The sequence below is a fragment of the Mixophyes fleayi genome, chromosome 1, assembly GCF_038048845.1.
Source record: "Mixophyes fleayi isolate aMixFle1 chromosome 1, aMixFle1.hap1, whole genome shotgun sequence".
NCBI lineage: Eukaryota > Metazoa > Chordata > Amphibia > Anura > Limnodynastidae > Mixophyes > Mixophyes fleayi.
This window is the reverse complement of record NC_134402.1, coordinates 315,800,519-315,826,559: the sequence shown is the minus strand read 5'-3', so window position 1 is coordinate 315,826,559 and position 26,041 is coordinate 315,800,519. Positions and strand designations below refer to the sequence as shown.

Sequence of the window (26,041 nt, the reverse complement as noted above, 5' to 3'; positions counted from 1 at the left end):
TAAATACACCACAGGAGAAGGGGCTGTTGGAGCTGGATCCAGATCACAGAGAGTGTGAAGTAACCTTAGGGTAATTTCAACAATGTCTTCTAATTACAGGACAGGAGGGGGCAAAGCTAGTCAAACAGGCCAGGAAGCACTCATTCCACTAATTTTACTATTTAAGTGTGCAGCAACAAATATGGGAACTTACACTGCTAATAACTATGGCCTGCATATTTGTGGATATCCGCTTGACTGTAAGGCTTGGACTACACATGGTAGCCCAAGTATGTCTATGGGTATAACATATTATATGTAGTATTACTTCACAAGACGTTTAGCACACAGATTATTACAGGGCCACAGGCAGCAGCAACTATTGTAGATGGTCTCATAACAGGGAGGTAACGCTGAACTTGTTGAAAAGATCTATCTGGATAAGATGTTTATATAGGACCTGTCCCCTCTGTGACAAACATAACTGTCTGCCTCCAGATCCTAACTTGTCCCGCAAGGGAGCAGTGCTCTCTGCCTTTTTATATGTAACAGAAACAGTGGATGAAAAGAGGTGCCCACTTTCCTGTTTAAATACTGGCAATATTTTTTGTTTACTAGTTAACCATCATGAATATTGAAGTACATACAAATATCATAAAGCTAGATAACAGTTACTTGTAGTTCCCCTGTTCATACACATGAATCCCAAGCGGAAAACAGTTTTCCTTCACGCTATTTTCAACTTTCTCAGATTTCCCAAGAAGTTTTAAAAAAAATGGTACTTTAAATCTGGTAAAGGTGTAGGTAGATGTGTGTAAATTATTTTACTATTAGCTCTTTACTACCGTAACTTTTTAAGGTGTGTTGTATAATATATATTTATTATAGCTAATACATAGATTGGAGTAGTGCGTTATCAACTAGAAGGAAAAAAATAGATTGAGATTCAAAATGTCATCTTTATTTTTAAACATGGCCTATAAAATAACCGAGGGACCAAACATATACACGCTCTGTCAACCTTTCAGAAAACAAGTACTTTTCGGTTTCCTCACCAATCCTGAGAGGCTAGTCCAAGCATCTGGAACTATAATTGTCACAACACGTCAAAGATAATGAATTAACAGTATTCAAAAAAAAAAAAAAAAATGAATCCATGTAATGGTTATAGAACATGCAGATTTCCAGTGTTTACTTCAGTGAAACAGATAATTTCAAATTAGATACAAACTGTGTAATCAATATTCATTTTAATTATATTTTCTATATTTATGGAGCTGCAATTGTTGCTGTGGCCTGTTACAATTTGTACTGACTGCACAAGATCTAAACAATCATATCTGCCAACACACATGGAGAGCTGGACTGTATATTGTTTCTACAGTGATTGGACTTAATAACAATACTGCAAAGGTCCATGCATTGTGAACAATGATCAGCCAACCAGAATATTCCCCAGACCTGAACAACCATATCACAGTTTGGCAAAGCTATTATAGTGGACCCACACATGGTGCAGGTTTAGGCAACAGTCAGTAATTCTACATCTGTGTGTAGCAAGATTTAAATTTCAATGGCTATTTACCATGCTGCAGTATCACCAATTACCTGACTAGACTGAATTGGCCAACATTGAATGGAAGCGATATTTTCAGGGAATAGACTGCTATGTAAGGCCCTTGTAGAGACACAACGTACCTGTGGTATAAATCAATATACCACAGTGAAATATTAGCATGACATTTTATTTTTAGTATTACAGACTAAAGGTCACTACCCTATTAGTAACATTGAACATAAAATATTTTTTGTGATATTTTGGCTATCATATTCATTATGTGCTCCTAAATGCTAAAAGTAAACATGTTAAAAGCTAAATGCTAAAGACTGAAAAATTATTGATCTATACAGAGCTGTTGTTGGGCATAATCACGTCATCAGATCCTACTCTTTCCTGAAACTTACTGCTCTCGGCATTCTTTTGTGTGTAAAGGATCAGCAGTGGATAAGAAGAGCTGCCCACTTTTCATGTTAAGCTAGATAACAGGTAAGCAGTTTTCATTTGCCATATTCAACTTTCAGAGATTTAAGTGGAAAACGTACTTTAAACTTGATCAAGGTGTGTGTATGTCCTCCTAAGTACTTTCATACAAGATTAACCTGTGCCCTTGGTTTCCATTTCCTTGCGACACAAGTTGAGAATAGTGTCATCTGTGTGTGGAATCTACTTTTAGTGAAAACCACTCAAAAATATAATAAAAAAAAAATCTATACATGTAATTTCCTGGATGCGTTCTTCTGTCAGAGAAAACATTAGGTTATTGCTTATTAAATATGACATTATATACCTGACACCTATGCTTCATAATATATGCTTACAGTGTGGACAAAGTATTTACTGTAGAGAACTCATCCTTATGATTCAGGATGGGAAAAGTCATACTGGGAATAATCTGGGTGAACATATGTCTTTCTATTGCTCTAGTTCTTGCAGTGAAATAACAAAGGGAACTGGACACAGTTTATTTTTGCTTACACTAACCCAGGAATTTGAAGTAACAAATACATACTCAAGTCATATATTCTTGTTACAGTCTTTATACACATCAGATCAGGAGAACCCTGCATTTGGGAAATACAAAAAACTAAAACATTTTTGTTTTCATGGAGTCAAAGTCTACATGGCACAGAGGCACACGAGGGAGAAAGCACCACAAAGTTTGCTTTATGGCTGACATCAAACACTTAACAGGACCATAAAAGTAGTGGACAATGTCCAAAATAGAACATGTCTACAACAATGATTAAAACATTTTCTATATATTTAGTATTGGGTGTATGGAGCACCCAATACTAAAGATGATCAAGAGTACATTCCTTGACCCTATGATTTTATACCAGAGAAACTGTACGTTTATGGCCATGTAAATCGTTGCATGTCAGTGGCCATATAAGTACATATTAGCTACAGTGGAACCTAATGATATTGAGCTAGTGACCACTCCTTTCCTTTATATGGCCATATAAAGGGTTATAGGGCAGTGGTCACTCCCCATAGCTTTGCTCCTGATCTTACTGTCACACAAAGCCGGCCGCAAGGCTTTTGACAGGACAAAATAATCTAGTCTCCACCCAACATTCTTGGCTCGGGAATTCATCATGTAGGTCCAGAAGGTATAGGCAGATGGCTTCTCAGGGTACAGCTCACGAAAGCTGTCCTGAAAGCCTTCGGCCAGCAGCTCTCCAAATCCTTCTCTCTCTTGTGGGGTAAAACCAGGTGTTTTCTTGTTGGTTTTGGGGTTCTTCAAATCAATCTCTTTATGCGCAACATTCAAGTCACCACACAGAATGAGAGGCTTTTTGCTGTCCAGCCCCTTTAGATAAGCACGAAAGTCTACATCCCAGCGCTGGCGGTAATCAAGACGTACTAGGCCACGGCTGGAGTTGGGAACATAGGTGGAAACCAAGTAAAAGGACTCAAATTCTGCAGTGATTACACGACCCTCTTTATCATGCTCTTCAATTCCTAATGAAACAGTAAGGACAAAGATAATGGAGCACAGTCTGTACTAAGAACCAATAAAGGCGTAGTGTGGCAATAGCAAATAAACAAAGATTACAACATACAATCTACTAATGGGAATTTTTGGATCAGAAAAAAAGAAAAAACAAAACAAAAAATAAAACAGATGGGTACTTTCAATGCACCATTGAATATTAGCAATGATAACAGCAATACACCAAGTATTATGCAAATAAAACTATACCACAATTTAAATGTTTCCCATTCTTGGGTCGCTGTACTTACCAAGGCCATATGTAACACTTAGCGGCTTTTCCTTGCATAGCATTGCCACTCCACTGTAACCCTCTTTTTCATCAGAGCAAGCCCAATACTTGTGAGGGTACTCAGGCATGTCCTTAATGTCTGCAGGCAGTGCCTTCTCAGCACACTTTGTCTCCTGAAGGCAGATGATGTGAGGGTCCTCCTCTCGTACCCACTACACATGATACAAACAAAAGTGTGAAAAATATGGGGACATTTAGATACAGGTCATCTTCTAATACATTAACCTCCAGAAAAAGTAATAAACAATGTGCAGATTACAAATAGAAGAAAAGATGCACAAACATAAAAATGGCAATATAAAATATGTACAGTCTTGGAAACAAAATTCAAATTTCAAAAGCATTTCATATGCTTAAAAGATGCACTGCACTTACAGACAAACCATCCTTTTTGACCCATGCTCGAAGACCATCAACATTCCAGGAGCTGATCTTCAAAGTGTATTTCTTTCCATCATCTGTGGTCAACTTGTCAGGGGAATCCTCATACAAAATTGCAGGCTCAGCATCCTTGCTGGCTTTCTTTCCCTTCTTTTTCCCAGGTTCTGAGGGATAGAGAAAAATACTATGAAGGATGAAATCCGCACAGCCCCTGCCTATCATGTATGCGACACCTGACATTTAATTTACCCTCATCCTCCACAGGCTCTGCCTCACAAGTAACGTCTTCCTTCTTCCCTCGTTTTGGCATTCTGACGATGACAGAAATCAGACGCACAGACAGAGAACGGAGCGTTTTGAATCTTGCACCTGTGCAAGACAAATGATGAAGTCTAATGTATCTACCATTCAGGCAATGAAGAGTTTCTCAAGAAATCAATGTACCAACATCTCAAACAAATAAAACAAGGAAATTGCTTTATTTAACTATTGACTCCACTTGGTCTCCTTGTTATATTTTTTTATGCTAAGAACAAATAATGCAATTTATTTTTTCATACTGCCGCTAGTCAGTTGTCTACACTGCACAAACATTTTTAACTCCAATTAAAAAATAAAATAAAGCGCATTAGTTAAAAGAATGTGATTTAAACCTACAACAAGCATACCCTGTATAATAGGATTGCTGTATGCAATATTGAGGAGTAAGAATTTTAACCAATAACTTTGCTATTAAAGTTTTACATTTTTGTAGTTTGGTGGAAACCCCGAGTCCAATATGTCTGTGTAAAGTAGCCATCACCCATTCTCAAACCTATTATTTGCTCATTAATAACTTCCATGATTTGAATAAAACTTGTAAAAAAAAATCATCTGCAACTGAAAGATAAATGAAGCAGTATCTCACATGAAGAATTTATTTACCACATGATGCTACTTTACTGACACCCATTTGCCGGTATCTGTTTAGACTCTCCTGTTTTAAAGAACAGGTTCTCCTATTCTCCTTCAGTTTTAAGTGTTATAAATTATATTTAATTCCTCTTATCTTACATTTACAGATTGTAGTTTTGCTTGCTCAGTTTCTGCACTATTTTACATTGATACTTGATTTAAGTTTAAGACCTTCAATTATTGGAATTGGCACATGCAACCCGTAGAAACATACATATACAAGTTCTTCATATCCCTCTCCACTTCTATTTCATTTCGACAAGGGAACAAAGAAAAGATGGACAGTTGTGTAGACATTGCAAGAGAAGAAATTAGTACTCTCATAGAGACCACTGATTTCTAAAGAGAGGCACAGTATACTATAAGTGCACCAGTGGACACAGAAGTCTAACAGAAGGGGCTGACAGAACTGGAGTTGTAAGAGTAGAGCATGTTCTATATTCCCCCACAAAAGCTTCAGTGTGCGATAAGCCAATGTCACTACATAGAGTTAAATTATCCCTCTGGGAGTATCTCTCCTCCGTTCATCTGTCAGATAAGAGAGAACATAGGGAAGGCCTATGTGCACATAAACATATGGTAATTGTATGGCCTATGTATGAAACGAGCCATCTGTGCAGAATCGCAAGTAATATTAATTTAAAGATCGGTTCAAATCATGAATCCGTCCATTCTGTTCACACCCATCATAAATTAGCCATCTATCCGGCTGGACATTCAGAATCTTGGCGGCAACCAATGTCTGATGCTGTGTCGCTAGTTATTAAACAAAAATTGCAATGAAATCAAAGCAGATATATTGATGAAATCTGATAGAACCAACATGCATACAGCCTACACTGCAATCAGTGGTAACGTGTGTTACACGTAACATAACGATACCTAATGCAGCTATGCAATCTCTTCCAGCGCTGCCTGTGTGCGGGTATCACTGGCAGTAATTACTGCACATTAGCCATCACTATTCGGTACGTTTATAGCATGTTCCCCGGTACCCGCACACAGCCTGCAGCCGTGGAATCGGTGAGCCAGGTAAGATGCACGCACCGAGCGCTGTACCTGCAGCAGCAGCCGATGCACAACACAAAGACGCCGGAGCGGAAGTTCCACGCGCTGTACGCCGGAAACACGTCACGCACGAGACACACAACAGAAACACGTGGTGCGCAGAGCCTCGGCGCTGGGGGCGGAGCTCCGTGGTGAAGGTACAGTACTGGGGTGGTCATTACAATCACGCATGGTCCCCAGAGCCATGTAGGCGAATGGGGCATGTTAATGTGGGAAATACACATGTGATGGGTATAGCTTGTCTGGTGTGTAAAAATTACGAGCTTGATTCATTAAGGAAAGTAAAGCAAGACATAGGGATAGGCCATGTGTTATATCAACTTTAAAGTTTAGTGTAAAAATAAAGCTATTAAGTATGTGTGTGCTACATGAAAAAAGAGTCAGTGTTTATCTTATGTGCAAAGTAATAAACTAATTTGCACCCTTTGCATTGTGACATGGTTTGTCCAGGAGGGAAATTACTCATTGGTTTGCCTTACTTTCCTTAATGAATCAGACCCCACATGTTTAAGTTCAATGTTGGAGTCAGTAAAACTAAGCATGACACTTACAGAACTCATGGAATTCATCTTTGCCTTCTTTGTATCCCCGGCCACTCAATCAATGTGCAGCTCTGTGTAATATGTTGGCGCTATATAAATAAAGAATAATAATATATGCAGATATTAGTAGCACACAATATTGCACTGCTTTACTTTGTTGCCAATATTACGCATTCCCACTAAATCATTTCCAATGTACTTTTCCACTGGGCTAAACTTATGGGAAAAAGGGGAAAATGTATTTTTCTCCAGAAAACTAACACTGATACATTTTTACAGTAGATAAAACTTGCTGTTAAGATGTAATTATAAAGATGTAGGCTCCATTTGGTATCATTACAGATCTATTATCTTTCTTTCTAGGTAGCCACAATGACCATTGTTCTTGGGTTTGAAGGCAGTGCCAACAAAATTGGAGTGGGGATCATTCAGGATGGCAGAGTCCTGAGCAATCCACGAAGAACTTACATTACCCCTCCAGGGCAGGGTGAGATGGAACCACTAGAATATTATATCTCTCCATATAGCTATTCCTAGGGTAGCGAAGACAGTACAGAGCTGACCTTTCTGAGCTGTTGCATGTACTGTGAATATTTTTTTGGTCTACTGTATCATGATGATTTGTTAGCCTCATTGTCTAAAGCTGGGTGCACACTACACTGTTTTCATCCAATAATCGGCCCAAACAGCCGACATACGACCGCTCGTTCAAAAGTCGGGTCAGTGTGTGCAGTGACACGATGGTCGAAAGTCTGCCCAAATGGACGATTATCGCCTCATTTGGTTGGTCGTACCGTTTAATATTTTCGGTCCAATCTCGTTTCCGCTGTGTAGTGTGTATAAACTTCCAACCGATCCACAACAGTGAGTACGAAATTTCAGTCATTGCTCACGACAACATGGCTGTAAAGAGTCTCTAAAGTGACGTCCGCTCTTCCCTTTATCGTCCTAAACAAGGCTAGTGTGTATGCAGTCCATGGACCGAGCGATCGGATCATCGATCGCATGTAAAATCGCTCTGCATAAAAAGTTGGTTGAAATTTCTGTAGTGTGTACCCAGCTTAACCTATAGATCTTTACTGTTTCTGTTGTTTTTTTTAACACATTAAATATGTTAATTTAACTGAATAATGCTGCTTATATCTACCATGCTGCAGGTTTCATGCCCAGTGATACTGCTCGACACCACCGCTCCTGTATATTGGATGTGCTACATGAGGCTCTAGAGGAGGCTCGGTTACAACCAAAGGACATTGACTGCGTGGCTTACACAAAAGGTAAAATTAGAATTGTCACTTTTGGTGCAAAAAGCAGCAAAATATAAAATATTTAAAGTCAAGTGTGTCTGGAATCCCTAAAAGGAGTTAGGTAGGAGAATGGAGTAAAAGTCATTGGGCCTGATTCATTAAGGAAAGTTAAGTAAAAAATTAAGTAAGTATTCTCCTGGAAAAAAACATGTGACAGTGCAAGGGGTGCAAATTAGTTTATTATTTTGCACATAAGTTAAATAATGTTTGTTTTTTCATGTGTCACACAAATACTTAATAGCTTATTTGTACACTGAAATTTAAAGTTGATATTTGTGTGCTACATGGAAGAAAATCAGACAGTATTTAACTTCTAATAAAGTAATTTGCACCCCTTGCATTGTCACATGGTTTTGTCCAGGAGACTACTTGCTTATTTTTTTACTTAACTTTCCTTAATACATCGGGTCCATTGTGAGAGTAAGGAGAAATAAGTAAAAGTCTACACTTGCTGTGCTTTTGTCAGAGTGTAGCACAATGTGTGCTGATGGCTGCACACATAGCATCAGGCCTAAGCACAGCTTTCAAAGATAATTTGGATTTCAATGCTGCGTGACTGAAGACTTTAGAATAAGTAAGGGATTATATGCAGTATTTTACGGGCAGAACCAAAGTATGGTTCCAGATTTTGCAGGTGTTGGGGAATTAAAGAAAAATCAATGGTAACACACACTAGTGCAGATTTTGCCCCCACTGTGTTGGTCTCTCCAACCCCACCCAATGGCAGAGAAAACAATTGGGAGGGAGACTATGGTGCTCTAGTGAGAGGAGGAAGCAGAATTTGAATAGTAACTGTAGAACTGATTGTATCTTCAAACCATTAAACAGTGACAAGCTGTTTTGTACTGTTTACTCTAAGTCAATACAGATAGCAGTGCATTTTAATAGGTAAGCTCTTATTAGTCATAGGGATGCTTTGAAGCCAATCCTGAAGACATATGTCAGTTACTGACCAAAGCTGACAAAAGCAATTACTTAAAGGAATTCGTATTCATTTGGACAATCCCCATTAAATAACTATTTCTAATTCAAATACTATCTACATATATGTTGGCCATTTTTGCTAGAGGTACTCATGTTGTGATCTTTGTTTCTTCAAGCTCTATAGTATGCAAATGAGAGGAAGAAATAGATGAAGCTGGGATTCTAGTAGAATGAAAAGTAAAGAAGATAAATCAGTGTTCAATCAGCTGTTACTATTTTATAAATAATGAACCTAATCATCTTCCCTATGCAGGACCTGGAATGGGAGCACCTTTATTGTCAGTAGCAATAGTGGCACGTACAGTAGCTCAGCTGTGGAAGAAACCCCTACTGGGAGTGAATCATTGCATTGGGCACATTGAGATGGGGCGGCTGATTACAGGTGCCGAAAATCCCACTGTTCTGTATGTGAGTGGGGGCAATACACAGGTATGTCAATAGAAAGCATAACATATTGGTAATGGCAAGATAAGGCATTTTTACCTCAATGTGACTATTTATGTAAACAAGAAAGTTAGACAACTTTATGTACAAGAGTCATTCAGGTAAATTTGGCTATAACTTTTTTTCTATGGTAGAAAGGCACCAACCTTTGTCTCTTGCATAACATTGTTTATTTAGACTCCATTTTGTGGAGTGGGTGCTCCTTCAGCTTCTCCATTGTATGATTATAATATGTTAGGGTGGTTTAGTGGTTAGCACTTCTGCCTCACAGCACTGGGGTCATGAGTTCAGTTCCTGACCATGGCCTCATCTGTGTGGAGTTTGTATGTTCTCCCGGTGTTTGCGTGGGTTTCCTCCAGGCGCTCTGGTTTCTGCACACACTCCAAAAACATACTAGCTGTTTAATTGGCTGCTATTAAAATTTACCTTAGTCTCTCTCGGTTTGTGTGTGTGTATGTTAGGAAATTTAGACTATATGCTCCAATGGGGCAGGGACTGATGTGAGTCAGTTTTCTGTACAGCGCTGGGGAATTAGTGGTTCTATATAAATAGATGATGATGATATTGTATCCCTCCTTCCCCTCTAACTTCCAGCCACCGTGCCAGGATTGAACCGCTCAAAGAGTTAGTGTTAGGTGTTATCCAACCATAACTGACATTTTCTTTATTGGTCAGGGCATCCCTGGCATATGACTTCCATTAGTTATAACATAGCAACATATAATATCAGGGCAGAAGCTTCCCCACAAGTATAGCTTTTTTACACTCATATTTAGTGTTCTCAGAATGGATTGGTGGGTATATAACTGTGGGTATCATTTTATACCAGTTTCACGACTGTAAGTAGCTCTTTGGTTTTAGAAAAAAAATATATACAGGCCGTTTACACAAGACTAATTGGAATAAGCTGAAAAGTCTTATTTCATAGCAAATCACCATAATAGCATATAGACTTGCTTTATGTTATGAACTCAAGGATTTGAAACTTTAAGGCATATCAGAAGGGATTTGTTTTCTATCCATCATGAGACATCACAGGGGAGTAGAAGAAATGGTATTAAGCCCCTTCTTATTGTCTTAAATTTTGAGGAAGGCAACATTTAATATGGGAGTAGAAGTTCTTTTAGTCATAGTGCAGCCAGTTGAAGTTTAGACCTCTGTTTCTACAGTGGCAGAGAGAAATAGGGATAGGCAGTCCGTATTTGTGTACCTCTGCTGTAATCTTTCCTTGTAATGCTGAATAGACAAAAAACACATATATCTCAGGCACAAAGAAACACATGCCTGGACTCCTTTGTATAACAATACCGATCAATAATATAATCCATTAAACAAAGGTATGTCCAGTATACAACAGCATAGTTCCAAATAGTCTTAATTTGGAGAAGTTCATAAATGGTTTCACATGGAGTTGAAATCCTGAAAGATAGATCTCCTTATGATCTCATATATTAGGGAGAAAAAAGAGAAATAATGGAAATCAGCTTTAACTAATAGAACTGCACACATAAAGTTCTAAATGACAGGTACAGCCTTATGGTGTTGGTGATGTGGAGTCAAACTTCCTTGTAATGCTGTTCAGGATGACTATACACTTTAATCTATATCTGCATACATAAGATATGTCAATATGGACCCAGTTAGCATAAGTATGTTATGTAACAGGTAGCTCCGCAATATATGGTATCCAAACATAATACCCTCTTAAGAAAAGTCTTGTTAAATGTTGAGTCCTGTTGAGTAACACAGAATAATGGTTATATCAGGAGAGCAGATGCTTTATCGCAAGTATAATTTCTTACCATTTTACTCATATTTACTCTCAGACGAGTTCAATATCCAACTTTATTAAGTAATTTAATTAGTAATAAGCTCTCTGATGTAAAGTCGTATTGACGAGACTGTTTAAGCAAGTTCAGATTAACTAAAGCAGGAGGGTCTTGTATCCACAGCATGCAAGTAATAATATATTGTTACATGTTGAAAGTTCAAGAGTTTGAAAATCTAGGCAGATAAAATAGGAATTTGTTTTGTATACACTGGCATCCTCAGAGGATTGAATCTTTCCACTATCTTCAGTTTAGAGGGAAACGGCATAGAAAATAGGAGCTGAAGCTCCCTTAACCACTTTTTAATGAGTTAAAAATGTTTATTTCTGCTTCTGCAGCTCTAGGGAGAGCTTTGGATAAATCTAAATAGTAGTATTTTAAACTTTTATAGAGCCTTTGTTCCTCAAAAGTTGGCAGATGTATCTATAACATTAATTCACCATCTTAGCAATAAATGTCACTGGGATAGGCCTTTAGCAGGGGTGGGCAAACCTGTCCTCAAGGGCCATATCCAGTTCATGTTTTTAGGATTTCTTTAATCATGTACAGCTGAGTTAATATATTTGGCTGGGTCAGTAATTATCCCACCTGTTTCTACAGACAGAAATCCTAAAAACATGAACTGGATATGGCCCTTGAGGACAGGTTTGCCCACCCCTGGCCTTTAGGGTAAATATATCAAGCTGCGGGTTTGAAAAAGTTGAAATGTTGCCTATAGCAACCAACCAGATTCTAATTGTCATTTGTTTAGTACATTCTTCAAAATGACAGCTAGAATCTGATTGGTTGCAATAGGCAACATCTTCACTTTTTCAAACCTGCAGCTTGATAAATGTACCCCTTAGACTTTTGAGCCTTCGCACTTCCTGACTATCTACACGTGCAGTCAAGCCATGCCCTCTAAAGGTTTCTTTAAAATGTAAATATGATTACAGAAATGTACTTGATTTAGTTTTGTTATAAATATGTGTTTAGTAATATCAACAAATCTGGTGGTAGAAACCATATTCTGTGGCCCTCTTGTGCAGGTCATTGCATATTCTGAGCACCGGTATCGGATATTTGGCGAGACAATAGACATTGCTGTAGGAAACTGCTTGGATCGGTTTGCCAGAGTACTGAAGGTAACATACATTCACTATTATTCCACTCAGAATCGTCCATGTAAACCATAGTCTTTTATTAAATAAATACATTGAAATAAGCAATTTTTCAGTATGTCCCTTTGAAGGTAACTAAATGTTGCTTACTTTGCCCCAGAACTAGCATTTAGCTCCTTGAATATGTGACAGTGTTATAAACCAAAATCTGATGTCTTATTTCTGAATATATATTCCTTGCTGGGGTAGGTGCAGGGTCTGTTACAATGATGCATTTTTCCCTTTAAACACCAGTTTAGCACTAGTGGGCAGCCCTGTAGCATGGTTGTTAGCATTGCTGTCTCAGCGCTGGGGTCACGAGTTTGATTCTGACCTAGGCCCTATCTGTATGGAGTTTGTATGTTCTCCCGGTGTTTAATTGGCTTCTGACAAAATGGATCCTAGTCTGTGCATATGTGGTAGGGAATTTAGAATATAAGCTCCAATGGGGCAGGAACTGATATGCATCATAACATATTCTCTGTACAGTGCTGCATATAATGATTGGCTCTATATAAATACATTATGATAATAAATAATAATAGCCCACATGTAACTTTATTCAATATATGTATTTTTGCTCATGCTAAATTGCTTTCTGTTTTTTTGTCTTTTTGTTTATTTTTGCAAGATATCTAATGATCCCAGCCCTGGTTATAACATTGAACAGATGGCTAAAAAGTAAGTATAGAAAGGTTTTTATTCTATTTATCCATTGCCAACTCACTTAGTAATAAACAAACTGCCATTTTTGATGTTTTATTTAACAGCAATAATGCTAGTTTACTCTTCTTCCTTTGGAGCCAATCAGTAGATTACATAATGGTGCTATATATATATATATATATATATATATATATATATATATATATATATATATATATATATATATATATATATATATATATACATACATACGATGATGATGAAGGCATAACAATTGACAGTTCTGTTCCTTAATGAAATTCATAACACACATCTGCCATATCTGTCTTGCAGTAAATAATTGCTCTGTAAGGAGAGCTGAAATCTTCTTTAAGGATCACTTAAGCTAAAATACAAAACAATTATTTCTAACTTTGATAAATATTTACCTAAAACTTCTGAAAAACTGAATATATTTAACAAAAAAACGATAATTTCTCTTTCATTCTATCTGGGGGACACTGCTACTATGGGGTTGTATGAGGGGAGTGTGGAGTGTTAACTTGTTAAATGTAACATGCTGACAGACCACTCCCCTCTGCAACCCCCTGCAGTTCCTCAGTTTAGATTAAGTGCCCAAGGGAGTTGGGCTTACTTTTTATACTATCTTACGTTTCAACTTATTCTTTTATTTCTTTTAAAAATAGGTTTTTTTTTTCTACAAACTTATCGCAGGAGTGTGCTCTAGAGAGAGAGGGCACACTCCTATTAATGCAGCCGCAATACAGCTGTACTATTGTGAGAACCGAAGGCTCTCACTGACAGCACCAGCAGTGTTTAAGTGTTGACAGGGGCTTGAGAAGCTGCTGTCACACTAACAGCTTCCCGACATACCTGCGCTGCCACCCAAGGGAGAGAGTGCCGGTAATCGGAGCGATGGCGGCCGCCATCTTGCTGGTTGACACCAAGGTCCTTCCTTATAAAAAGGAGGGGGGAATCTTGTAAAGCTGCACAAATCATCAGGAGATGAACAGAGAATCTCAAAATGGCTGTGGGCTATCTAAAATAAGAAGCCACAGCTATCGATTCTAGCTACAGGAGCAGGAAAGCTTGGGGTGCGGAACTAATGTTTATAGAGCTCCCCCACCTCAGCTTGGATTTTTGTACTCTCTTCAGCCTGATACTGGAGACGCTGCTAACAGACTCTTCCTACATACCTGTCTTAGCTGGAAGACTAAGTACCGAAATATTACTATACTCATTGCTAGCAAAATAGGGATATATTAGTAGCTGGGATGCAAGTAGCATAATTATAGTATTCAACTTAAAAAATCCTTTTTTTCCCACATAGGCTTGTTACAAGATACTACTTTTGCCTGTCATAGATTAGTCAGTATACTTGTATTTATATCAAGCCTGTATCTTGTGTGACTGTCTATATTGCTCAATATTGTGACACTTTCTCCATTCTAAATATGTCTGATAAGGAAAAGGCACCACGTGCAAAACATTTCACTTGTTGAAAGTGTAAACTTAAGTTACCAATTGGACAACAGGATCCAGGGCCGCTTTGTATTAGTTTCAACGTGGGGGCACAGACCACGCAGGCCCAGATTAATGTACTACCACTACCGGAGCAACCGGAATGAGCATCTTCTCTTGCGCAAGTGGTTGCCACACTGGTACAGCTGCTTACTAAGCCTGTAGCGTTACCAGCAGCCACTGCGATTCTCCTCTCCACTCCAGTATAAGTTGCCCCCCCTTCATGACAGACAGGTTACTAGTGACCACTGAGACAGCAATATTGGCACCAGCTGGTCCATCATCCTCTCTCTAACTCAGGCCTTCCTCCAGGAGAACCACCTTGGTCCTCATACCTGGTCAGAGGCCTAGATCGGTTAAACAGTTTCCTGGTCTAACCAAGACCTATACTGTCTAGAAATAAACATCTCCAGTCCGCTAATCTTTCCTGTCCCTCTAGGATTCCAAGAGATCATCAGAAGAGGAGCAGGAGCCCTTTCCTGACTCTGATTCTGCGCAGATCACTGACCTGGAAGAATCCCTTAGATATCAGGGCATTGACGACATGGTATTGGCAGTGCGTGAAGCTCTGGACATCATGGATTTGAACGAACCAAAATCTTCGGAGCAGGGTCTTTTAAAAAAAAAAAAAAAAGAAAGACGCGCTTTCTGTTTTCCTCCGTTTGTGGAGCTAACAGAAATCGCGGAAGCAGTTTCAAAACAGCCAGATCGGAAGTTTACTATTCCGCTGAGATTCCTGGCTCTGTACCCAGTACAGGAAGAGGATATGGCCCGTTGGAAACTGATCCCAAAGGTCGATAATCCTGTTGCATGCTTAGTGCACCACACTACACTTCCAGTGCCAGGAACAGCTGCCCTGCAGGACGCCACCGACCGTAAAGTAGAGTAGATTTTTAAAATCCATCTATGTAGCGGAAGGCACCTCCTTCAGATTCATGTTTTCATCAACGTGGGTTGCTAAAGCTATGGAAGCATGGGCTGACCAGTTGGCGGATGGATTGCAAGACTCAGATTTACTCCCTCGTGCCCTGCACCTAAAGGAGGCATCAGGATACCTATATGAAGCTGTCCAGAACGCAGCCTCCATTTCTTCCTCTATATCTGCATCGGCTGTGGCACCCAGATGGACCCTGTGGCTGAGGTTCTGGGACACAGATAGAGAATCTAAAAAAATCACTAGAAACATTGCCTTATTCAGACGCAGTGTCATGTGGTCCTGAATTGGACAATATTATTTGCCAGGCCACCAGCGGCAAAAGTTCTTTCCTTCCATTAAATGTACCAAAACCAAAGGCACCTAGATTTGGTTAATTTAGGCAGCACTTTTGGGGTGGCTTCTCCGCCAGATGGCAGACGAAATAGAATCAAACCAACAAGGGACACTCTCACAGAGTTAGGTCCTCCTACTCCACAAGATGCCCTTCTCCCAAGCTTCCAGAAAAACCAGCAGCCTGACTGTCTTCCATCCCTCCTTGCGTCAGCAGGAGTGGGGAGGCAATTGCACCTGTTCAAGGAACAGTGGACAGTGTCCTCCGAAGCCCAATTGATTTGCGGGATCATGATAGACCTGTCAGGTCCAGCCCCACGTTGGTTCTTTGAAATCACCCTGCCCCGCAACCCAGAAAGGAGACAGACAATGTGGCTCTGTGACGCCTCTTTTCTTTCTGCCAGAGTCTTCTGCCCGGTACCGGCCAACCAGAAAGGACAGGGCTTTTACTCAAACCTCTTCTTGGTCCCGAAGCCGGATGGCTCATTCCGACCCATTCTAAATTTAAAAACGTTAAACCTACACCTGCGGGTGGACAGGTTTCGCATTGAATCCCTTAGGTCGGTAATAAATGGATTGGAAGCAGACAAATTTTTGCCATCAATAGATATCAAAGACGCCTACCTTCACATCCCCATTTGGGAGGGACATCGTCCCTTCTCAGATTTACGGTGGGATTGGCTCACTACTGATTCCAAGCCCTACCCTTCATTCAGCCTCTCCACAGTGCCAAGGGTGTTCAAAAAAATCATGTTGGTATTGGCAGCATGTCTTTGTTCCAGAGGGGTAAAAATAACACCTCATCTGGACGACCTCCTTATTAAGGCCACTTCAGCTCATCTGTTACAACAGCACCAGACCCTTACCATCAAGAACACCATGGCTGGTAAATAAACCTACAAAAATCACAGTTGATCTCCTGCCAGCAGATGACCTTTCTGGGGTTTATCATGGACCCCAGCAAACAAAAGGTATTTCTCCCAGAGGACAAGACACGGTCCTTACAGGACTGAACTTCATGGCCTCTAGCCTGTCACAGACTACCCATCCATCTATGCATCCGACTCATAGGAAAAATGGTGTCGACCTTCGTCAATTCCATTCCCTCTGCTTTCAGTGGGATCTCTTAACAAAGTGGTCAGGATTCCATCTGCATTTGGAACGCCAACTGATTCGCTTGTCATCCGAAGTGAGGGTGTCCCTTCGGTGGTGGTTGGCAGTTCCTTTTTCCCGTGGTCCTGGATCATAGTCACCACAGACACCAGCCTGCGAGGGTGGGGAGCTGTAGCCCTTCACTTACGACTTCAGGGTCTTTGGTTGATTCAGGAGTCTTCACTATCAATCAATATTCTGGAATTGAATGGCCCTTCAAGGCGCCCAGACTGTCCTTCATGGATCCCCGGTCCGTTTGCAGTCCGACAATGCCACGGCAGTGGCTTATGTAAACAGACAAGGCGGAACCAGAGCTGCAGGAGCAATGGCAGTGGCAACGCAGATCTTGGCCTGGGCTCTGCATATACAACCTCCGTATGTTCCGCCCACGGCACCCTGGGATCTCAACCTAGTATTGAATATGCTACAGGGTCCCCCGTTTAAACCATGGCATTCTACAGAATTCAGATTCTTAACGTGGAAAGTGGTGTTCCTGCTGGCGATTGCATCGGCTTGCAGAGTGTCGGAGTTGGGAGCTTTTTCATTCGTGAGCCATCTGGTATTTCACGATGACAGAGCAGTTATCTGTACAATTCCTTTGTTTGTTCTGAAGGTAGTTTCAGCTTTTCATATAAACCAAGAAATTGTGGTTCCAGTGTTCAAAGAAGGGGCATCATTCGGACCGAATTCTATGGAATACCTGGTTATGGTCAGGCCTCTCCGGATTTATGTATGGAGGACCACCCACATTCGGCGCACAGATTCTTTATTTATTTTGTTAGATTCCCGTAAACGAGGATGCCCAGCCTCAAAGCAGTCCATTGCCAGATGGATTAAATCAACCATTAAGCAATTTATCAATTCCATGTATTTGCGTCCACGGATGCCAGTTTTGGCTCTAGTGCTCTATGTGCATGGCTGTCAGAGTGGTCCCTCCCTTAGGGGGTCTTCTTTGGAACGTCTCCATGGTAGCTATGTCCCCCAGATAGTATGAAAGAGAAAAAGAGGAATTTAATACTCAATAAATTTGTTTCTCTGATTCCATCTGGGAGACACTGTGTCCCCTTCCGTCTGCTCTTCTGCTGTATGGTCTCTGGTTATTTGGCCTATCTTTCTTGGGGCTTTATAATTAAACAGAGGAGCTACCATCCCCGGCATTAAATCATATTCACATTTAATAAATAGCCATCCTCCTCAAACTCAGCCCCATATTCAATTAATTGCCATTGCCTCACACATCATAGTAACGTAACCCCCCCCTTCCCTCACACATTATAGTAACATAACCCCCCTCCCCGAACACATTATAGTAACATACCCCACCCATACACTGCACACATGGGACAGCACCTGTGACATGGTGCCCACGCCATGTGACGGGGACTGGAGGAGGGAGCAAGCAGAAACACATAGGGGGAGGGACAGATCATTAGATCCGAGGCCACTAGAAGGAAGGTGGCTGGTTCCGGGGCAGGGACCAGCCACCAAGTACTATACTGTCCCCTGCGGGCACCCTTCTAGAGTACCTAGTCACGGGGCACGTGCTCCCCATTAATCCCACTGTGTCGAGAGAATTTTAGGGCCTAGAATCCTTGGTGGTAGGACAATATCTGTACAATAAGTGCACATATTTTATAAAGTATCTTGAGATAAATGTCATTGGACATACTTTCTTATTGAATCAACCTGTATTCTGTTGAATGGCTTTTTATTTTAAAAAGAGGTAACATTTTTCTTTTCCTAAACAATTGTGAATATAAAATAAAATTCTGTTAGATGATGACGTTCTTAACTTGCCATCCCTGTTTTTTCAGCTTGTAGGTTAAAGTAACTTCATTTTGATTCTTAGGGGCAAAAAGTTTGTGGAGTTGCCATACACTGTGAAAGGGATGGACGTGTCGTTCTCTGGTATTTTGTCTTACACTGAGGTGAGAGCTGCTGGCAAAACCAGAGAATTTCCTATCCTTATTTTTATTTAGGTCTATACCATCCGAGCTCTGCTAGCTGAATAATGATTATGGCATTTTCTGAGAATGTGATGTTCTGTAGCACTAGTAAAAAATTAGTATTATTCAATAATGTGTATATTATGCATAAAATTCTGAATTGGTGACGTGCTATCTTCGGAACGCATGTAAATTGCGTGAATTTTATTCTTTGGTCTTATTTTTTGAGCATAAGTCATTATTTTATCGTTCATTGTTATTAATTAATTAACATTTTATAGCTAGCCAACATATAAGTTAATTTAAGTAACTAGCGCTGAAGATTTTAAAAACAAACGGTCTGTTTATGTTTACTCAAGAAAACCTGATGACGTTTAGGGCTGAAGCTGTGAAGTAACTGGACTCTCTTTACATCCATAGGGGCATATTCAATTAGCTTTCCGGTCCGCAGGGATCGCGCCGGAACAGCCGCGAAACTTAATTCACGTTACCGCAATAACGTGGATTTTCGTTCGCAGCCCATAGGGTTGCGTACGAAAATCCGCATTAATGCGGTACCGTATTAATGGCAATAGTGCGCAGAACCGGAAAGCTAATTGAATATGCCCCATAGAGTTTCCATGGATAAACCTCATTTTGAATCTGTTTGTCACAACTCTGAGAATCCCATTAATGACCAGCTTAGTTTAGGTCATTTTATTGTAGTACTCTTTTATTGTACTATTTTCTCCACTAACATGGTAAGAAGCTTCCACTGGTTTTGTGTGATCTGCTGGGTCAGTCTGATCATATACCTTTCCCACATGTATTAATGTAACCCAAACAATAATCCTTAATACTTTGTATGTCTAGGATGCTTTGTCCTATCTTATCTATTCAAACGATATCCAAACACCGTTAGAGTGGGAATGTGGTAGGTACCTTTTGGATAGTATCATTTTAACCCACAAGGTACACCTGCCTAGTTGGTGGATTGGCAGTCAAATCATTTATGACATTCACATTCTTTCAAGACCCATGATATAATGCCATCTACTTCACTGATCGAACAGTGAGCACAGCTCATAGAGAACACATTACTTTTCATGGTCTCTCCCAGGCAGCTACATTCTGTCAGATGAACTGTGACATAAGAAAGAGGTCCCCTGGGAGACTGTATATATCAGTAAGCGGCCCGACTCTTAAGTCGACTTAAGTAATCTGCAAATTGTGCGTGCGATTTTTTTTTTTCAGTGGTTCGACTGAAAAAGGTACTATGTGAAACCAACTCAAATGCAACCATATCTGTTTAAGCAAATTTCAAAATGGTGATCTATTGAGAACCATTAAGATAGTCTGTTCTCATTTACCAAAATAGATTTCTTCATAAAGGTCAATAAATCACTATTTTGAGGTCCACTTACAGTGCACCACCATCCATTTAACACAACGCAAGACAGCTTATCACTGTTGAGTGGAAAACCTCTTGTGAGTACAAGTCTTGAACATTTAAGGTTTGTTTTAAACAGACAAGTTTCATATACAGTTATTAAAATATATATATATAATATGTCAAGAACATTTGTCAGGCTATTATTTCTGTTTTTAGGAATGTGTGGCATTGATGTTAGAAGATGATCACAGCTATTGGACTGAGTGCAGTCATCTCCCACCCACACTAACTATTTTCTGTTTTGTTATAGGAGCCTAGTAGGACCATTGGCCATATGTGGGTCTTCTAAAAAATAGTACTGTATGTGTTTTCATTGTGAATTGTGTGCAGTTGTACATTTACACTGTAAACATGTTTCCCTTTCCTTGACAGGATATGGCACATAAGATGCTGTCATCTGGAGAATGTACACCTGAAGATCTCTGCTTTTCCCTGCAGGTTAATATTGAAATACATGTGAAAGGGAGATATTCCCCAACAAATTGCTGTTGTAAAAAAAACAAAAAAAAACATTGGTGAATTGTTCAACATTATGTAAAGGGTAAATTCATATTTTATTGTTATGTTCTGCATTACAAAGTACATATAGTGGTGTGACAGTACGAGGGTTGTTTACTAACAATGCAAATATGACATGTGCACTAATAAGATGCATTTATAAAACATAGATAATTCTTTCACAAGAGTGGTGCTCAGCAGACTGCCATACTTTTAATGTAGGGTGAGCAGAAAATAGTCCACCTGAAATGTGGAACAAAAATGGGTCAGGGTTTAGATTGGAAAGGGATGCAGCTTCTTGGTGGAACCTGCGTTGCAATATTTATAAAAGCCAAGACTCACCGTATGGACTTAATTTGCCACCCTGTCAGGACATGGGTTGGAGATTTACAGATTGTTGGGGTTTCACTCATCGTCAGTTACTTGCCCTTCTTGACCACTCCAACTGCTGTTACTTGGCCATTGGCCAAACTAGCCACTCACTGACTATCCACTGTGCACCAATGTGGTGCCTCCAGTTGTAGGAGTACAGTTGCTGTCACCACCAGGCTACTTCATCAGCACCTGGAACTGCTTCCTTCTGGTGGTGTGTATAACTGCTGCAACATCTCTTTGCTGGTTACTCTTAACGACTAACTTTGGATCAGCACTGCTGGAAAGCAGGCAGAATGTTGACTCAGGACCCGGGATCCACAATGTACAGCTGATGGATAAGAGTGTTACCTCTTATCTGTAGGTCATCAGAATACAGCAGGAACTTTAGTCATAGCAATTTGTTTTGCACAGAGATGGCTCTTAAAACAGCTATATACACAGCACCCACTTTACAGTAGTAGATGTTCTACAATTACATGGGGCTTTTTTGCCATTAACAGACCGGTATACACGCACATGTTGGCAGGGGGTAATATCATCCCCTGTCCCTTTAACCTTGCTGACATGAATAAACCTTCACCGTGTTCTTTCTGCCTGCCATGAATCCTGGTTCCAATAAGTCTCGGCTATGAGACTTAATATTTAAATATTCCATCCAAACTAACTTTCAGGATTACTGCTCTGAGTTCTAGCACAAACCACAATCGGCTCCAGAGAGTTGGTAGCCAGATCCTGGGGCAGTAATCTACTTCCTGCCACTTCTGAAGCCCTCAGGGCTCCAGTGTGGTGATTCGCCTGCTGGGAAACTCTGGAGGCATCTTTAGAAGACCCTTCAGTGCAGGTGAATTATGGCATTTAGATGCCACGGTCCCTCTAATGGACCACCAGAGCTCTAGTTCACAATAAAACCGCATAATGGGGCTAGTACTTATAAACATTTTATATCTTTAAAGCAGTAAAAATACAGGAATACTCAGATGCTCTGCACCATGGTTATAAACCATTCCCGCAGCATGTGAGAAGGACGACCTGCCGCACAAATAACAATTGCAGGGCTCTATACTCATGGTGGTTTAAATGGGTACTGATATATCGTCTTGCTGCTGTGCTTTGAACGTGAATTTTAACACAGTATTAATTTAAAGTTTGTATTTTATTTTTTATTTTTATTTTTAATAAAAGCTACTGCCAGGTGTTTATGACGGGTGGTGTGGCCATAAGCCTACATTTTTAATAAATTTTATTTCTTTAAATTGTAACTCAAAAACTGTTGCTTTTCATTTACTCACATTTATATTTTTCTTGACAGGAGACCCTCTTCTCTATGCTTGTAGAGATTACGGAACGGGCCATGGCTCACTGTGGTTCACAGGAAGTGCTTATAGTAGGTGGAGTTGGATGTAAGTTAAATGCGGACTGACCGGCCAATTAGTGATGACTGAATATATTTATATTTTGATTTCCTCTTACGATCCTAACAAAACATCTCTTACATCATTCATCATAAATGTCATGTTTTGCGCAAAGAAAAGGATCTGGAAATGTAATGGTTAACCATTTCTTACATTATACAAATACCTCCTATATGCCCACACCTACATGATGGCCATACAACCTGTGATATCACAGTCAATACCATCATGTGACCGCACTGCCAGATAATTATCCTACAGTCATGAATTGGAGCCCGTCCAATTTTATTTCATCCACCCACATGTGGCCAAATTGAACAAAGATTTTGACGCATTGGTCAAGTGGCAGTATCAGCCTGTGTGAGACACCTTCAATTATTAACCAGTTATCCTACTTCAAGCTTTTCAACATCTTATTCCCTTGTGTAGTATGCACTAATATGTCTGCGGCCACAAGCCTCAAACACTAGAGGGCACATAGGTTTATGTCTTACAAATTCAACATTTGTCTGCATAGGAAAACTGGCCATTACTGCAGTAGTGTGAAGGTGAAAACAATGTAGATCCTGGAAAATGGACCCTCCTATTGCAGGTCTTACAGCATATTCCTTGTGGGTGGAGATCTTTATGTACAGGCAATAATGTATTGATCCAGTATATGACAGCCAGTGCAGGAACACGTTGTAAAGTACCTCTTCAAGTTAGCTGCCGGAGTCTGCTTCTGGCTTTCATTTTATATTTATTTTTGTAATTATGTGTCCTAATTCAGGTAACATACGATTGCAAGAGATGATGGAAGTGATGTGCAAGGAACGAGGTGCCAAGCTTTTTGCAACAGATGAGCGGTAAGTGACATTAGTGGAAATTGTCTGATTGCAGCCCTATATTCAGTTTTTCCTCCCATAAAGTGTCCCACTTGCACTTAATGACATACCATGGATTTTTACACACATTCTCTGTCTCTGTACCTTCTAGGTTCTGCATTGATAATGGTGCCATGATTGCCCAAGGGGGGTGGGAAATGTTCCGATCAGGTCAAGTCACCCCCTTGCAGGACTCATGGATAACTCAGCGGTCAGTTTCCGCAATGATTTTCATTGGCAATGTACAGTATTATCGAAGTAAAGAGCAGAATTACCTAATATCTCTTATGTCTCTACAGATACCGGACTGATGAAGTAGAAGTAACATGGAGAGACTGAGATTGAGCTGTAATGGACTGTCAGAACTGTGTTTCTTTCCATGTGAGCCAAGGTTTGAATTATTGGTCAGGAGACCATAGAAGTCTGGATCCTAACCCTGTCCATCTGACTAAACCTGATTCACAGTAAAGTCAGTTTAAAGCAGAGCGCTAATCTAATGTTGCATTTCTAAAACACAGACCAAAAGGCAAGAAGCTGGTATCAGTGATACAACTGTTGTATATATTTGTATAAAGTATTACACAAGTAATAACAATTAAATGAGTGTTCTGTTTTATTCATTTCACATTTATTGAATTATTGTATTTCTTATTGGTCCTTCCAGCACCAAAACAAGCTTGATCACAAAATTACAAACTCTTGCACTTGGCTCATTTTATTTACCTAAAATAATGTTCTTTTACTGACCTTGGAGTGACAAAGCATCTCTTTATATTCTGTCCCACCGAGTGTTGCAACAAAGAAATGACATTTTAGCATAATACAATTAATGCTGTTTGGCTGCCAAGTTCTTATGTGTCAACAATTTGAGGTGGAGCACATACATTGCAACTGCAGCCTGTCTAGTACCTTCATTGTACCAGATTTGGATACCAAGGGGGTAATTGGGAGTTTGAACATATTTATGTAGGGAAAAAAAGGTGTAAAGTAATTATACTGGACATGAAACTAAATTCTAGGTGTGAACCAGTTATCCTGCTACATATTGTGGGTATGGCACACTATAATATATGCACAATGCTATTATTATGCAGTTTTGGGAGTGTATATATGATGGGAGTAGGACAGTTTATTGTGGGGAAATGGCTGTAATACAGGTATGAGGTTTTTTATTAGGAAGACGTGAGATTGTATGTGTGGAGCTGTTATGTGGTTTCGCAGCTACCTGGGATACTGGGCTGTGTTTGGAGGACAGTCTGAGTTCTACATATTAGACATCTGGAAGTTTGATACGTTGGAGTCACTTAGTTGTTTGCTATGTACAGGATTTGTTTGGTTATACCATACTCTTATGCTTATGTTGTACTGTGACACATTAAGCATATATTTTTTCACCATATCACTCACACAAAATGATCTTTTTCAAGGTGCTAGTTTTGATATTTTGATTGACTCAGATATGGACTAAACAATTACCATGGCCCAGATGCTTTTTCTGCAAACAGAGTCTTTATGTGGCATCGTTCCATTGATGTTAATGGATGATATCTTACTTTAGAGGCAAATAAGGTTGTTTCCCCTAATTAATGCATACAGACATTCATTTTTCTGTCCAGACTACCATGTTACTGAAAATTTCTCAAAAAAATGTAAACGTAAAAATAAACGAGTTAGAATTAAGGATATTTTGGAGATATTCACATAATAGTAAAAGAGCAATGAGCAAACAAACATGTTATAAGTAAATAAATTTGCCAAATTACCACTACTGCAAATTCAAATGTCTGTCTAGCTCCACAACTCCTAGTAAATTATCTGACAGTGGTAGGTGTTTGCTATTCATTTAGATTACATAAGCAGTACATTTTGTATGTGTCTATATTTTGTAACCCTTTCTACTGCATTGTAACATTTCCATGTATTTTTTTTATAAATATGGTTTTAAAGGAGTACTAGCAGCATAATTGTTTAATACAGTGGACAAGAAGCAGACATCTTAAAATACATAAGAAAATGTAACAAGCACATTTCGTGTAAATTTGTACATCTTTTTGATTTTTATTTTGGGAAGATTCTCAATATAGAAGAGTGTTTTTTGCTAATCATCACACACGTCAGATTTGTTATAGCAATGTTGCAGTGGCACAAACAGGAATAAAACCTAACAAAATGATACCTACAGTACATAACCTTAATTGAGCAAGATATATGGATAAGTGAACATAGCTCATTAAAACACGTATCCTTTCCAGCAGATATTTCACAATCGTATACCCTTTATAAAATAATAAAACCTAGGAGTCATATCATGGTGCCCTACATTTACATAGAACTTTTCTTCAACTTGTTACAAAAGTGGGTATATACCAAGCCAGCTGCACTGTCCCAAAACAGGAGGAAAAATAAGAATAAAAAAAAAAAATCAACATTAGT

General features: G+C 39.5%; 2 protein-coding genes across 4 annotated transcripts; one reads left to right on the top strand and one right to left on the bottom strand.

The window, feature by feature from the left end:
• Window positions 1-918: 918 nt before the first annotated feature.
• APEX1 (apurinic/apyrimidinic endodeoxyribonuclease 1) lies at window positions 919-6,298 on the bottom strand. 3 transcript variants are annotated; one of them, XM_075212669.1, is made up of 5 exons: window positions 6,211-6,298; window positions 4,459-4,578; window positions 4,204-4,373; window positions 3,788-3,980; window positions 919-3,505 (listed from the first exon to the last, which is right to left on the bottom strand). In XM_075212669.1, exons 2-5 carry the CDS (start codon window positions 4,517-4,519, stop codon window positions 2,991-2,993), a joined length of 939 nt encoding a protein of 312 aa, XP_075068770.1. In that variant the 5' UTR covers window positions 4,520-4,578; window positions 6,211-6,298; the 3' UTR covers window positions 919-2,990. The 3 variants fall into 3 exon arrangements, with proteins under 3 accessions (XP_075068770.1, XP_075068752.1, XP_075068762.1); XM_075212651.1 differs by having other exon boundaries at window positions 6,223-6,290; XM_075212661.1 differs by lacking the exon at window positions 6,211-6,298 and adding an exon at window positions 6,046-6,198.
• Window positions 6,267-24,208, top strand: OSGEP (O-sialoglycoprotein endopeptidase). The gene is made up of 12 exons (XM_075212638.1): window positions 6,267-6,368; window positions 7,137-7,260; window positions 7,931-8,050; window positions 9,318-9,493; window positions 12,366-12,461; window positions 13,108-13,157; window positions 18,932-19,010; window positions 20,833-20,898; window positions 22,643-22,733; window positions 23,515-23,590; window positions 23,721-23,819; window positions 23,908-24,208. Exons 2-12 carry the CDS (start codon window positions 7,146-7,148, stop codon window positions 23,945-23,947), a joined length of 1,008 nt encoding a protein of 335 aa, XP_075068739.1. The 5' UTR covers window positions 6,267-6,368; window positions 7,137-7,145; the 3' UTR covers window positions 23,948-24,208.
• The last annotated feature ends 1,833 nt before the right edge of the window (window positions 24,209-26,041 follow it).